Raw genomic sequence first — 16,417 nt, 5'->3', positions numbered from 1 at the left:
AAAAAGCTTAATTGACACCAGTTGTTTTTTTTGTAATGGGAATACAGAAGGTGGTCTGGTGGAAGCTAGATACTTTACTTTATAACTTGTTAAATATGTTTATTTTTTACACAAATGTATTGCTTCGCTTCAGAAGCCCATTATTAAGCCCCTGGAGCAGTATGACATACGTTTATGATGGATGGATGTGGATGGAGACACTTTCTTCAGTGTCATACTTGTCGGTCTTGCTCACTGCCATTATAAAGCTTGGTAAACCATGGATACAATGATTTTTTTTTTTTTTTTTTTGATGGTTGTTATATTATTAAACACTTGCTTTTTATGTCAAACCTGTTTTAGCGTCATTATCTAAAACAATGATTAATAATGATCAAATGATGAACAAACCATTTGTAAATCATCACTATGTAATTTAATGTAAAGTGAACTTGTAAGCTGATCTGTGTTCAAAAACACAAACATGTATAAAGCAGTGTTTTTTAAAGAAGAGTAATTTATTAGTTTTGAAGTGAATAAACATCTTACAATAAGGTGATTCCAGTGGGTGAACATTAAATCCCTTCACTCATGTGTGCTGTGTGGGATCTAGTGAACTGGTTTTACCCCTGCACTGAAGCTCACATCAGGTGCACAGCAGTTTAAGACTATATGTGTCTCCAAGAAGACAGCTGTCCATATCCTCACCATTCAGCACTTACAATGCAGTACACACCTGTTATACTTGATGTGTAAATACATGAATAAATCATAATAGAAAGCTTTCTGCATTCACAAAACTAAAGTCCAATCTCTTCATCATGCATAAACATGTTACATATCATTTACAGATCTCATGTGATCGTATGAGCATATCAGTATGTAAAGTGTTGGATTTACATAATGTGCATCAAGGGCGTGTGTACGGTTTCTAAATCAGTTTTACATTTAAACTATTCTATTTTTCCCCAGAATGAATTCTCATGTGGACTTTAAGGTTTCCATCTTGACTGAAACGGTTTCCACAGTGAGGGCATATGCAAGGTTTCTTTCCTGTGTGAATGTTCATGTGTCTTGTAAGGTTTCCTTTCTGAGTGAAAGATGTTCCACACTGCTGGCAGATGTAAGGCGGCTTTCCAGTGTGAGTTCTCATGTGGCTTCTAAAGTTTACTTTATGCCTGAAACCCAATCCACACTGTTGGCACATGTAAGGCTTCTCTACAGAGTGAACTCTCATATGATTTTGTAGGGTTCCTTTTTGCCTGAAATTCATTCCACACTGAGAGCAGTTGAAAGGCTTCTCTCCAGTGTGAATTCTCATGTGGATTTTAAACCTTATTGAATCTTTGAAAATCTTTGCACACTCTTGGCAGGGGTAAAACTTTTTAGTGTGAACTCTCATGTGGACGTCAAGGTTGTGTTGTTTTTTGAAACGTAGTAAACACAGATGGCAGGTGACATTATCTACAGTCCCTGACTTTTGATGCTTTTTTCGTGAGGTAGTATTTTCAGTCTGTGAAGATTTTTCTTCAGTCGTGAAATTACGATGCGTCTTGCTCTGATCTTTCTCTTTCACTTCATTCAGATCTTGATGCTCCTCTTTCAACACCATCAGGTCTAAGATGAAAAAAGAGTTTATTCCAGTTTAATGTCAGAAAGAAAAAGACATCAAAACATTTAGACATGCAAGTATCAAAAATTATAACATGTATGCTAGATCCTCTACACATTCAGGTTTATATGGCTTTTTAAAAATGGTGGGTTTTGCATACGTTCGGCCAAACAATGAACATATGCGTCACTAGTTCCTATTGTACTGGGTGAAACCCTACTCTGAAACCGGAGCTAATTTAGTCCCTCCAAAAGTGTCCCTACAGCTTGAATCATTCCCAGTTTCTGCAGTGACAACCAGGGTCACGGGAATTTAGGTCACCACATTTAGAAACAATATTGAGTCTATAACATATATCAAAACTCCAGGAAGTACAGCAAGTGTATCTGTGAGAACACTCGTTTAAACGGCATACACCAGGACATTTGACTGCACACCCAGGTGAAAAAAAAAAGTGCATTTCTATAATGTACTTAAAGTGCTCTATTTTCGTGCACTAATTTTGAACTTAGTATATTGAACTTTTAGTATATTAAGATCATCTAAGTGTACTTGCTATTCTGGGACACAATGAAATATGAACTTAAATGTGCTTTTGATATACCATCTCTGTATTTAAAAAATGTATTTAGATACTAATAGTACATTTGAACCCAAAGTGTACTACAAGTGGTAACGAAATATAAAATAGTATATTAAAAGCACATTTAAGTTCATATTTCATGGTGTCCCAAAATAGCACAGTTGAGTACACTTAGATGATCTTAAGAAGTACTAAAGAAGAATTTTTAGTATATTAATACAAAATTAGTGTGAGAAAATAGAGCACTTTAAGGACATTACTGAAATTTACTTTTTTTCACCTGGGCAATCACATTTTTTGACATTACTGATACTGCTTGTGCTTCGAATCATAATGCAAAAGAATCTACCAGTGGCAGCATTTCACAGACCTCTATTTGAGCGTGCATGTCATGATAAAGCATGAGTTTCTCAGTCATGGGTTCACGGGATGTCAATGCAAAACGTAGGCAGGCATTATGTAAACTTGTTAACTTGTGAAATTTGCAGAAATGGGTTTCAAGGACTTGTTTAAGAGGTATAGAGTCAACAATTTCTTTTAAGAGACAATAACTTTATTTATGATGCACTTTACAGCTTTGCGGTCTGTTTACATTCACATACAGCCACATTATACACTGCATAAAAGGAAATTTTCAAAAGTCCACAATAGGGGCACTTTAAGGCTTCTCTCCAGTGTGAATTCTCAAGTGTCTGTCCAGTTGTCCTTTTTGAGTAAAACTTATTCCACATTGTTGGCATTTGAAAGGCTTCTCTCCAGTGTGAATTCTTATGTGACTGTTCAGGTGTGATTTTTGAATGAACATTTTCCACACTGTTGGCAGGTAAAAAGCCTCTCTCCATTGTTAACTCTCATGTGTCCTTTTTGAGTGAAACTTTTTCCACACTGTTGGCATGTGAAAGGCTTCTCTCCAGTGTGAACTCTCATGTGACCATTCATGTGTCCTTTTTGAGCAAAACTCATTCCACACTCTTGGCATGTGAAAGGCTTCTCTCCAGTGTGAATTCTCATGTGGACTTTAAGGCGTTCTTTTCAATTGAAATTTATTCCACACTCTTGGCAGGGGTAAAGCTTCCTTCTGGTGTGAACTCTCATGTGGACTTCAAGGTTTCCATGCTTTTTGAAACTTAGTCCACACAGATGGCATGTGACATTACCTACAGTCCCTGACTTTTGATACCTTTTTCGTGAGGTAGTTTTTTCAGTCTGTGAGCAACTAAAAGTTTTTTCTTCAGATATGAAATAATGTTGCGTCTTGTACTGATCTTTCTCTTCCAATTCATTCAGATCTTGACTCTCCTCTTTCAACAGCATCAGGTCTAAGGCGAAAAAAGACATTTAATTCCCAGTTTAATGCCACAAAGCAACAGTTATCAAAACATTTAGATGCGTAAAACATCAAAACTATGGATTGGACGGTTAGCGATTTCATGATAAACCACGATAAAATGTCCTGATGGTTAGTATTATCGTTTAAAATTTAATTATAGTGTTTGAGTATGTTTGATTATCATGATTTTAAAAACTCGCAGTAAATCTTCAAGGCAGGCAGCATCAATCAGACGCAGATTTTTTGTACTAGAAGACACTGACAGCAGAAGGCAGTGACAGCTGGGGAGATTCATCCCCCAAAAATCCTTACCGCCACAGCTGCAGCTTTTCAGTGATGTCTGATACTGTGCATATAATTATGTGTTATTATTAAGCCTCACTAAAAGCATTAAAAAAAAAAAAACATTAAGTTTTCATGCACTATTTTCCAAGACTTCTGAAGCCATTTAACAGTCCCTTTAATAGTCACACTAAGAAATACATTTGCAAAAAAAAATTTATTGCTAAAATGGTGTTCCTGAAACCACATTTAGTAACTTTTTAGTTTTTCTTTTTTCAGATGACCCACTTTAGCAATAATGGAGTTTTTCATTTGTGCAACTGAAGATGACCATCCATGGAACATCATGTATCCATGAATTTATTTAACAAATAACATGTTCTTCTTATAACACATGTAGCCTGGTTCACACCTGCCAGCTCCAAGTAGGACACTGGGGAGTGAGATTATACACACAGCTCTTACTAGCCTACGTCTGTTACACTCACCAACCCAAACCTCACTCCCATCCGGGTCAGGGTACCAACATAGCTCCTCCAGTTAGCGCCTGCCCGCTCCAAGTGGGACGTGAACCCGGGCCTGTCCACATGGGGGTCAGACACTCTAACAAGGAGGCTAAAGGCTGCAACCTCTAGCGTCACTAGAGTGTCTCTTGAGATCAGGGGAGTGAGGTTTACATGCACAGCTCTCACTAATTTACGTCTGTTACACGCATACAATTAATGCATTGAAAAAGTGCAACATTTAATGTAATAATATAATAGAAATCAATTTTTTTAAATACAACAAAAAAGTTATAAAAACAAATACATTCAAAATTATATTACAAATAAATAAATAAGATTGTGACTATCTATAAAGCAAATGGCATAAGAAATAGTCAATGTAATATAATATAACAAATTATTAATATGATATGGTAAGGCATTTTTTAAACAATGGTAAAACTTCTCATCCTTATATTCTACATCCATAGTAATCGAATCAAAATTTTAAAATGTATCCAATGTAAAAAATAAAATAAAAATTAGAATAGAATATTTAACATCACCTCTGGTCAAAATCACCTCTGGTGATATGCAACAAAGCATTGTTTTTTGTTGTTCAAACAAAGAAACAGCTTCCCATCTCCACATTTGGAACATCGCCAACGTGACACTCCACCTTTGCACAAATTGCATCTCCCTCGCTGAGTGCCAAATGTAGGCCAGTGTCCAATGCCATCGTAGCGGACATCCAGGCTGGGATGGAGAACTCGGGGGTTAGGACGACGAACTTCTGGTTTGTGCTTTGCACTTGTGGACTGGCCAACCCTGGCTGGTACCTTGTTGGCTCCCTTCAATGTAGCAGCCACCGACAGGCGGAACTTCTTCAAGGGCATCGGTTTCTGTTCAAGAAGGTTGCAGTCTTGCTTGTAGACAAGCCATGCATTCACAATGCTCACGTCGATGATGTACCCAAACAAAGGCAGGTACCAGCGCCGTGCCTTCATTGGCGTTTTATAGAGGTGCACAAGCATATCGGAGAGATCGATGCCCCCCATGGCTTGATTGTATGCCAGGACAATGGATGGGCAGGGGACATCAACCTTCTTTTGTGCCTCCTTTTTGAATCTTTTCACTGAGGACAACGGCTCCACCCCATAAGCATTGCTCAGGAAGGTGACACACTTGTTGTCGAACCACTTCACTGCAGTGACTCCCTCTGATGAACAGAAATCGACAAAACCTTGGCCTCGCTTCACCATCTCCTTGTCGCTCATCAATGTTGCACCACCTGAAAATGTGGAAATAAAAATTTGTTTGTGTATAAATCCTAATACAGTTTCTATATGTATGAGAAAATGTATGTGCATGCATGCATGCTGTAGTTGTGTTTGTATATTTAACAATATAATGAACATAACACAGAAAGTACATTACCTGAGTGATTTGCTCTGACGGTACCCACACTTCTCAGACCCAGATTGGTGTGCAGCGTCTTCACCAAATTGAAGCTGGTAAAGAAGTTGTTGTAGAACACCACAGTTTTCTCTTTGTGTGTGATAGAGCTGCAGAGTATTGAGACAACCTTGGCGCCTAGATGGAGGTCTTCCAAGCCCAGTTGTGCATGCTCTTCCTCTTGAATGTTGAAGAATGTTGTGGCCCCTTGGTACAGTATGAAGTCATGGATGATGCCAGAGGAGCTGCCCCGACAGAAGATCTTAAACCCCCACTTATCTGGCTTGTTTTGAATATAATGCCTGAGTTTGCCAGCTCTGGTGCCCTTGTAGGCCACCATCACTTCATCAACAATCTGCCTGTTGGTTGGGGGAATGAGAAGGCATTGTTCTCTGAACATGTCAAAAAGAGGGCGGATCTTATGGAAGCGGTCAGTGCAGCCCTCCATCTGGAAGTTGTCATTGAAGTGGACATTTCTTCGTAGTACATTGAAGCGCTTCACTGACATGGTATCAGCCACTGGTGGGAATCGTGACTCACAGGCCCAGTAATCATCTAAAGAAGGAAATTTAAAACTCCCATGTACAGTAAAACTGACAAAAAATATTCAATTTCAGCTACTGTGGTGTTGACGGACGTCCCTGTCTGTTGAACTGAGTACTGGTTGGTATGCTCAGTTATGTGCTCAATCATCTGGTCAGTGAAGAGCCTCTTCCAATACATAAATGGTGTTTGGACTGACTCTGGAATCATGAAGACCGGCTCGGGCACAGTGAAAGGTGGAATGTCCTTCTTGACCCATGTGGTCTTTCTGGCCTTTGTAGAAGAGGAGGGAGTTTGATAGAGGTCTAAAGAGACCTCAACAAGTCTGTTCCTATTTCTCCGTTTCTTTGGTGGGGGTGGCAAATCTTTGCTGAGTGGAGGGACATGATCTTCATAATTATCATTGTCTGGATCACTGAGATCTTCAACCTCAGAATCACATGGATCAGCAGGTAAAAGTGCAATAGTGCTGTAGGCTGTAGATGTAGTTCTGGGACGTCCATAAAATGTCAGACAGTCCATTAGGTCTGAAAGAAATTAGACCTTAACATTACTTTACACAAGCATGACAAACTGTATCTTGATTAATCAGTGCCTCATGTACATCTATCCATGAAAATGAATAATTGTCATGTTGACAAACTGTTATAGGCACATATAACATATAGGTACATTGAAATTTCATATAAATTGATAAGAAAAATGGCATACCGAGTAAGACACATTCGATAACACACAACTATGAAATGAGATAAGACAGAAAATGTTGAAGTTTGAGTGAAAAGAGTTTACTGTGCTAAAAAAAAATAAAATAAATGGACAAATATGTCCATCCATAATTACAATTACATACTCATAAACATGTTATATTTGTCAGATTATTGAACAGAAAATGTAATGTTTATAGATAGCTACCCATCTAGACAGCTGTAGCTATTGCTATTCAGTGTAGTGTTATTCCAAAAAGGCTCAGAAATTAGTAATTTTAGGAATGCCATGTTATATCTTATTATGTGAGGTGATCTCATTGCTGAGCAGTTGAGTTTACATTAACTGGGGTGCAATTCCCAAAGCGAACTATGGTCGCAAGTTCCGTCGTTACCAATAAAGTTCAATGGGACTTACGACCATGGTTCAACAACGATGCTTTCGGGCAATGCACCCCTGGGCACATTTTCTGATGCAACACAGAGGTAAATTTTTTCACTGCGTTTCTGCCATTTAACTAAATATACCGTTAGGAGATTTAGAACATAATCTTACCTCAAATATTAGCGTCACTTGCAGACAGTTTTTGAAGAGATGCGTCATGTCAATATACTACCGGTTTTCTTTCAGCTTCTTAGCAACAATATATTTTTGCAGCATTCCCACCCAGTGGGTATAATTGCAATTACACACTTTATTCAATAGGAAGTAAAAGGATGATTTTGGCGAGTTTTAATTACAGCAATTTGATTGCGAAAAAAGATCAACCATGCGTTTACAATGCATGTTAAAGGGTTAAACAAAAAATACAGCTTTATTCTAGCCTGATGCACTCATTTCTAATGAACACTTGTATGGGTACATTTCATATAGCAACATTTTGAGTAAAAAGCTGAGAAAATCACATTTTTGTCAAAGACTACATCTGGATTGGATTCAAAACAATGATCAAAACATAGATGGAGTAGATCGAGTCCATCAACACCCCTAAAGCTTCACAGGCCTAAACGCTTCCTCAGTCGACATTTCACTCAATAACATTAGCCATTGTGATTTACATGCTGTTTATTGTTGATGATTGCATCATTTTACATATGCATCTGCTTACATATGAGATCGCACAGGACAGAATAGTGCTAAATTCACAAGTCTCTTCTGATTCAGTAGCCGCACACACCATCTTCTCTTCTTCTATCAAGATGAGTACTTAGAAGCATATCCTTCTCCATTGTTTTTGATTCTTGTTCTCTTGGTGTCATCTTCTGAACTATGTTGCAATGGTGGATGCACTATTTTTCTTCTCTGATCCTGCCCATCAAATGTTCCATTGATGACATGACTCGATGCCCTCCGATGTATTAAAAAAAATTTGTACTGCGCATGTGTCAAACTCGGTCATCCGTGAACACGACTGCGCGCAAGACTCAACTCGTTGTGTAAAGTGAAGTATACCTGGGCCTTTAGCATGTTAGCCAGGGTTCAAAGCACCAATTGCAAGTAAAAATCAGCGTTGAAAGGGTGTTACTCGCCGGTTGCCCGGTAATTTTAGGAATTTTGACAATGCATGGTTGTGAGAATGTGATATGGCTTAGTGCGATCATCAAATCACATATGTTGTGACGGAACTATATAAATAAATAGATTGATGCATGTTTGTTCATAAAATTACTGTAAATTTTATTTGTTTATATATCTTGTTAATTGTGGTTTGGCACTTCTGGATCAGAGCGCTTTTGGCCACTGGATCAGAGCGATTTCAATCTGCCTGATTTGCTGCCCATTGTTGCCGGTAAACCTGAAAATACTCAACACCATTGGTTCAAAGCGCTGTCAATGCTTTGGACCCTTTTTACCATGCCAATATGGCTGCATTTACACTGCAAGTCTTAATGCACAGATCCGATCTTTTGACCTTATCCAATATTTTGGCCAGTGTGTTTACATTAACTTTAGAAGTGAATGGTATCCGATGTCTGTTTACATTACTTCCTGCCCCAATGATTATCATTGATAGTTTTTTTTTTTTTGAAACTTTCTTTTTATTTTTTATCTTTTAGAAAGGGAAAAAAGAAAAACAAACAACAAAAACAACAACATACAATCACATCTAAACAACAGAATGATCATTTGGTCACCCATACATTCTTTCATAAACAAATTGATGGAAGTACATCTCAGATGATACAGCAGATGAGATCATGTTAGAGTCATAAACACAATCAATTTTTCCCAATACTGTAAGTATTTATCCATCCGTAAATTTAATGCGAACGTCATCCTCTCCATGTTTTGGATACTGGTCACAATGTCCAGCCAGTCAGTCTTTGTCGGGGGTTCTAACTGTAGCCACTTTCTTGTTAAAGCTTTCTTGCTGGCTGCTAATAATATCTTTATAAGATATTTATCTTTCTTCATCATATGAGCTGCTAAATTGCCCAGATAAATTGTGGAAAAAGAACTATCAATTCCCTCACCGAAAATGTTAATTATTACTTGTATTACCTCCTGCCAATATGACTGAATGGCTGGGCAGCTCCAGAATACATGAAAATGATCCGCCAACTGTTCCCCACATTTCCTCCAACACAGACCACCTCCAATGTCGTCAGTCTGAATAAATTTTAACTTGGGGGTTACAAAATATCTAATAATATTTCGCCAGCAGAATTCTCTCCACATACCCGAGCTAGTAGAGGTAGCCTGTACAGAACAAATATTCAGCCAGTCTTCCTCTGAGATGCCTAGACCGGATTCTTTCTCCCATTTTAATCTAACATTATATGTTGATTGTTTCTTAATGGACTGAATTGCTAGATACAGTTTTGAGACAAGTTTCCTATTGTCTTTATTTTTATAAATATCGATGAATAGATCAATTAAATTGGTGTCATGCTTCTCCATGTATCTTATCTCTTTATTAAAATAAGTCCTCATTTGTAAGTACCTAAAAAAAATCAAGTTTTTCCAGACCATATGTATCAGAAATCTCCTGAAAGCTATCCAATTCTCCCTTTGACGAGATTGAACTAAAGGAGGTGATGCCAAGCCTATACCAACGCTGAAACCTCCCATCAGCACTTGCTGGTTTAAAGTCAGGGTCGAACGCAACCCATCTTAGTACTCTAGACTGTCTTTCTAGTGTTGAATTACATTCTTTAAACCAGATTCTGAAGGGAACCTTAGTCCATTGATTTAACCTTTTAGAATACTGTTCATATAAAATTTTGCTACCAAGCACTGATTGCAGTGGTATAGCAAGCTGAGAGATCTCCAAATCCTTCCACTTTGCTACATAGTCTGAGTTACAACAGCATGCTAAAGCTCTTAGCTGGGCAGCTTTGAAGTAGTCTGAAAAACATGGCAGTGATCTACCCCCTTTCACTTTAGATAGCTGCAGTATTTTGAATTGAATTCTTGGCCTCTTTCCGCCCCATATGAATCTTGAAATCCACTTATCCCATTCAGTAAATTGTTTTACTGGAACTTCAACTGGTAAGGATTGGAAGAGATATAGAAGACGAGGAAGCAGGTTCATTTTTACAGTATCTATTCTGTTATGCATCTCTAAGGGCAGTTGGGACCACCTATCTATGTCTGATTTAATGTTCTTATTTGTAGGACCATGATTACTATCAAACAATTTAGAAATGTCCTTTGTTATTATAATCCCCAAGTACTTAATACTTGATGAGTTCCAATTAAATTTAAACCTATTCAGCATAGCATTATGAGGGGTGTAGTTATAGCTTAAGATTTGTGTTTTCTGAACGTTTAATTTATATCCCGAGTAAGTTCCGAATTTTTTTCGGATGGACATCAACCTAGGAATGCTAACCTCTGGTGCTGCGACAAACAAGAGCACGTCGTCCGCGTACAAACAAATCTTTTGTTCTAAACCTCTAACCCTAATTCCTTTTATCTCCTGTTCGTCTCTAACTGACTGTGCAATGGGCTCAATGAATAAAGCGAAAAGGGCAGGGCTGAGAGGGCAGCCTTGTCGGCAGCCTCTTTCCAGAATAATATTCTGATTGAGATGCCCATTAATTCTTATTCTGGCCTTTGGTGATGAGTACAGAGTTTTAATGCATCTAATAAACTCATCTTTAAAACCAAATCTTCTCAATGCCAAAAATAGGTACTCCCAGCTATCATTGATAGTTTTACATGCACATAGCAGACCCTCGGGTTTTGAATGGCCATGCCATTCAAATTATTTATATAGCCTATTTCATATCGAGTGGCCATGATCAGCTACCTGTCAGAATGTTTAAGTTAACAGCTGTCAGTATCATGGATGTATCACAGCGCAAATTATGACTAAACGGGTATAGACCGGAAAAAGTAAATTGCATTTGATATTTTATCTAGTTATCAGTTTTAGAATTCCATTTTTTTTTTTATGAATTCGAGCTAGCTAGGGAGAGAGCGTGAGAGAGAGTAGCTACAGTGAAGCTTTTGGCTTATAAGAAAAACAACAACATGGTAGCCTCTTTTAAATTAACCGGGAAATAGTTGAAATTCAGCTGCTGAATGTAGCTATGTGTGCGTGTGTGTGCGCAATTTCTTCCTAGAAAAATAACGTTAGACAAAGTTCCCAACTCAATAATAAAGCTGCAAATTTTTTGTGCGAGTGTATACAAGCAGGTCTGCTTCATAAAACAACATCAAAACAACATTTCAGTGAGGAAACGTGTCGACCTCGCTTTGTGATGGCTTGGAATTCCAATGGGAATTGGATATGCGTGTTTAGACGTGGGTCGCATGTCCAGAGATCGGATATGTATCAGATTTAAAACCACATTTGGAAGTAGCTCAGATCGGATGCGAAAAAATCGGATCTCGTGTGGATTTTTGTGTTTACACGTGTGCAACTAATTCCGATCTGTGTCAGATGTGAGCAAAAGATCTGATTTTTTTGTGCCAGTGTAAACGCAGCCTATGCTACTTGAATCTGAATTTGTCAATCGCAGTTTTTTAAATATGAGGAAGATTTATGACTCGACCACAGACTCACGACTCCGTTCATGGTATACAAACACTCAATAATACATTCTGAAATTGCCCTGTTTGTACTAAGACAATATTTATTCCGATTTCTTTCTTTTGTGTGGCTGCTCATGCTATTATTTGGAGTTAGTATGAGTAACAAAAATGTTTTCTGTGTACAGATTTGACTGCAATAATAGTGCAAAAACTGACTCTTCAAATCAACATTAAAATGTCAATTTTTATAAAAAAATAGTCAATAATAACATCTGAATATAACGGATGTAGGCCAGTAAGAGCTGTGCATGTAAACTTGACTCCCCTGGCCTCAAGAGGTCAGCTATTAATGCTAGAGCCTGTGGTCTTTAGCGTCTTTGTTAGCGCCAGCCTCCCATGCCAGACTTCAGTTTAAAGGATTAGTTCACTTTCAAATTAAAATTTCCTGATAATTTACTCACCCCCCATGTCATCCAAGATGTTAATGTCCTTCTTTCTTCAGTCGGAAATAAATTAAGGATTTTGATGAAAACATTCCAGGATTTTTCTTCATATAGTGGACTTTAATGGAGCCCAAACGAATGAAGGTCAAAATTACAGTTTCAGTGCAGCTTCAAAACATTCTACACGATCCCACATGAGGAATAGGGCTGTGTATTGCCAAGAATCTGGCGATACGATACACATCACGATACAGGGGTTACGATACGATATTTTGTGATACATTGCGATACCGTAAGAAAGGGAATCTATTGCGATATTTGTTTTTTTAGAAAAAGGATGCAATTTTAGAAAAAACAGTCATGAACACACCACCATATGCATAAACCCTTACAAACGACTTAATTTTATTTAATCAATACAGTATCATTTGCATTTATATCACTATTTTGTACAATCTAAGGGAAAATGGTAAAGTGACTGCAGGATTCTTCAGAGTTTTTAAAGGTTCACAGTATAACAGTTTTTAATTTCTAAACTATTTAACAACTAGTGCATAGTCCATTTCATGACTGAATGTCTGTTTTTTTATTTAATACTGTAAAAGCTGTTTGCTTTAAAGCAGTATAATGCTTAAAGTGCTATTTAAATAAATGTGCCTTTACTGAAGTGCTGAACAGAGCTGATGCAAACATATTCACATCGCTATGATCAAATAATTTCTTTAAGCTGTCACCGCTGTCATTTTTGTTGTGTTTATTTTGTTACTGAGAGGAAAACGTGCAGTACATAACGTTAATATTCTATCTAAATGCCTCTCAGCAGCGTGGATCGTGTCGGAATGTTAAGTGAGCGCTCAGATTTTATTTTAACATGGCCTATTTTGCAAACAACTGACTCTTATCGATCTCCTTAGTGGGTTCTTTATAGTTGAAGTCAAAATGAGTCCACACTTGTTCATGAGCGGAACAAATTTTATCGTCTTGTGAGCTGGGTTTGCTAATACTAACGCTATTGATGCACCTTGCGCTTCTCCGGCTACGCGTCAGTTTTACGTTTATGTTCTGAGATAATGCTGACATCTAGCGGTTTGGTTTAATACAGCCTGTGGTTTAAACTGAACACAAAGCCATGAACCTGGGATGTAAATAAATAAATAAATAAATATCGATACAGCGTTTTTGAGAATCGATACATAATATAATAATATTATATTAATATAATATAATATAATAATATTATATAATATAATAATATTGCGATATTCACGTGTAGCGATATTTTCTTTACACCCCAAACGAGGAATAAGGGTCTTATCTAGAGAAACCATCACTCACTTTCTAAAAAAATTTAAAAAATTATAAGTTTTACAGGGCTCTCAAGTCTCACGCATTGGGCGTGAGACACACGCATTTCAACCCGTTCACACGCTCACACGCCACACCTTGTATTTCTCACGCAGAGAAATCTCCTAACAAGTTGCGCCGCTATTAGAGGAATCAAGCGAGTTCCCCATAGAGTTAAGAAGGCCCTGCCACGCACCAGTTAATCTAATAAAAAAATATAGCTACCGAACAGCCAATCAGAAAATAGAATTACTGTATCCGGGTAAGATTTAGACATTCCCGCCACAAAAATATTTATGTTCTGATTCCAACGACACATTCTGTGATTCACGGGCTCGCGCACTGATTCAGATGCTCGCTGAGGTAGTTAGCTACAGAAGAGGACATCTGTCAGTCACATTGATTCACATCTGGCTACAGACTGATCGCAATCGATGTGGGACCATATCCTATGAGTACAGTAAGTCATCTCATCAAATTGCTGGGGAATATTTGTGTCCAGGCAGCTGGTAGGTTAGTTAACAGTTTGTCCAGAATACTTTTACGTTAACTTGCCTGGCTAGTAGTGATGGGCATTTTTCCAAAATATTGTATTCGAATATTTGGGCTAGTAAAAAAACGAATATTCATGTATTTGTGTTAAAAATGTAAAAAAAAAATATAGAATGAGAATATACAACATGAATCCATTTTCCAAACCATGTTTTTTTCTTATCCTGAATCATTATGGTACACTTATAATAAGTGTTTATATTCAGACTATTTCAGACCGGACTGGTAGGACTCGCCGCAGAGTATGTAACTTCGTGACTCGCCATAGACATACCATGAGACATACACGGAGAAAAGTAGCTCCGGCTAGAATGTTTCTCCGCAAGACATGTGCAGTTCTGTTTATTAACCGCTAGAGGGCCAAAAATCGCAGACAGCAGCTTTAAATTACGATTATTTTGAGAAAATGAGAGACGTTTTTTATTTTTTTTAATTCAAGTTATCATCGCCATTTCTGAACAAACTTATGATTAGGTAATATACACAACAATTTTGTGTTTTATCTTAAGGTTTTCATTCAGTTTAAAACATTAAACAATATGTGTAAACAAAAAATATAGGCCTAAAGAACAAAAGCATTATAGGCTCAAGCAGCGAGCGGGAAAAAACACTAGTAAAGCAGAGCGCGCCAGTTATCGTGCAGAATGTAACGTATATAAGGTACACTAGAGTCGGAATATGGTTACCATGTTTATATTGTTTCACATTACAATGTTGAGGAAAAACAACAATATAATGTGTATGATTATATTACCATTATCTATCTCTCACACTCACTCACTCACATACACACTAAAATGCTGAATTAAATAAATTATTTTTTTATTTGTACGAATGTGTGTCATTTTTCATATCAGACCCCCGTCCCCCGCCGAAATCTCACTCTGAACTCAGTTCAAAACTTGAGAGCCCTGGTTTTAACCATAAATGCTCATCTTGAACTAGCTCTCTTCTTCTTCTCTATTAGAATTCTGGCAGTGTAGACACTGCTAAGTGTATTACTGCCCTCCACAGGTCAATGTTTGAACTCTAGTTACTTGCACTAGAATATTGTGTATGACAATTTAGTTCTAATTTAGGTCTGTATATGACATAAACATACACATCTTGGATGACATGGGGGTGAGTAAATTATCAGGAAATTTTAATTTGAAAGTGAACTAATCCTTTAAATTCACGCAGAGCAGGTTGGGTAGGACTGTTACATATATGAATAACCTAAAACAATTAACGCAGCAACTGTTTTATGTAAGGCTATACAGCCATCTAGTGGTTATACCTTTTGCAGATAATAAATTTAGGTAAATATTTGGTATATTTACTAATTATTTAGGTAATTTCCCCTTAAAATACAAAATATTAAAAGGATAAATATCATTGACATCCAAAATGATAATTTCTGTAGAGCTGTACACTTTGTTAAAGGATGAATTAAACTAACCTGTTTGTTCTTCAGAATCTTCATTTTTCACTGTAAATGTTTCTTCAATCCTAAAGTCTTCACTCTCCTCTTTAATAAACTCCATCTTTGTTTGTTCCTCAGTATCTTCATGTTTCACACTGTACGTTTCTTCAATCTTCATGTCTTCAATCTCCACTTTAATAAACGCCATCTTGATAATACTGTCGCTTGGCTCTCAGTCGCTTCCCCAGGAGGTTTTCTGTGTGTTTGTCCTGTTTGAGATGAGAATAATTTACTGAAAGGAAAATGAATCCAAACTAAATCTCTGGGTGTATTTTAATCAGCTCCTTAGTCAGTGCACTGTTAAGAGCAGTGTTTTCCATACATTGATTTATTTGTGGCGGCCACAAAAGATTTCAGTACTTCCCATTCATTAACTAGACTCTGAAGGCCCCCAAAAATATATTTAAAGTTTTCATAATAACATAAAAGTTCAAATGAGACACGTTTGTGAACTTGTTTCAAACTGAAAGCTCACAGGTTTATCTCTTGCATATAGAAATTAGGACAAAATAAAGTTTTTTTTTTTTTTCAAGGCATTTGTTTTACAATAAATGGCTATTACTGGATAATATTGCAACATTATTATTATTATTATTATTACATAGTGTAATGTAGACTGAGACACTATATCACTACTAAAAAGAGGCATGAGT

The 16,417-nt window shown here is 37.2% G+C and overlaps 1 protein-coding gene across 5 annotated transcripts; it reads right to left on the bottom strand.

Annotated features, from left to right (window-relative positions):
• Window positions 1–540: 540 nt before the first annotated feature.
• Window positions 541–15,969, bottom strand: LOC137024094 (zinc finger protein 239-like). Of its 5 annotated transcripts, none has more exons than XR_010895631.1 (4): window positions 15,741–15,856; window positions 5,709–6,796; window positions 4,275–5,562; window positions 3,088–3,493 (listed from the first exon to the last, which is right to left on the bottom strand). XR_010895631.1 is itself a non-coding variant. In XM_067391259.1 (4 exons), exons 2-3 carry the CDS (start codon window positions 6,232–6,234, stop codon window positions 4,850–4,852), a joined length of 1,239 nt encoding a protein of 412 aa, XP_067247360.1. In that variant the 5' UTR covers window positions 6,235–6,796; window positions 15,741–15,856; the 3' UTR covers window positions 3,088–3,493; window positions 4,838–4,849. The 5 variants fall into 5 exon arrangements, 4 of the variants coding, with proteins under 4 accessions (XP_067247361.1, XP_067247360.1, XP_067247358.1 ...); XM_067391259.1 differs by having other exon boundaries at window positions 4,838–5,562; XM_067391257.1 differs by lacking the exon at window positions 3,088–3,493 and having other exon boundaries at window positions 4,036–5,562.
• Between the last annotated feature and the right edge of the window lie 448 nt (window positions 15,970–16,417).

Source organism: Chanodichthys erythropterus, chromosome 8 (genome assembly GCF_024489055.1).
Source record: "Chanodichthys erythropterus isolate Z2021 chromosome 8, ASM2448905v1, whole genome shotgun sequence".
NCBI lineage: Eukaryota > Metazoa > Chordata > Actinopteri > Cypriniformes > Xenocyprididae > Chanodichthys > Chanodichthys erythropterus.
The sequence above is the reverse complement of the archived record's forward strand: the minus strand, read 5'-3'. Positions and strand labels throughout refer to the sequence as shown.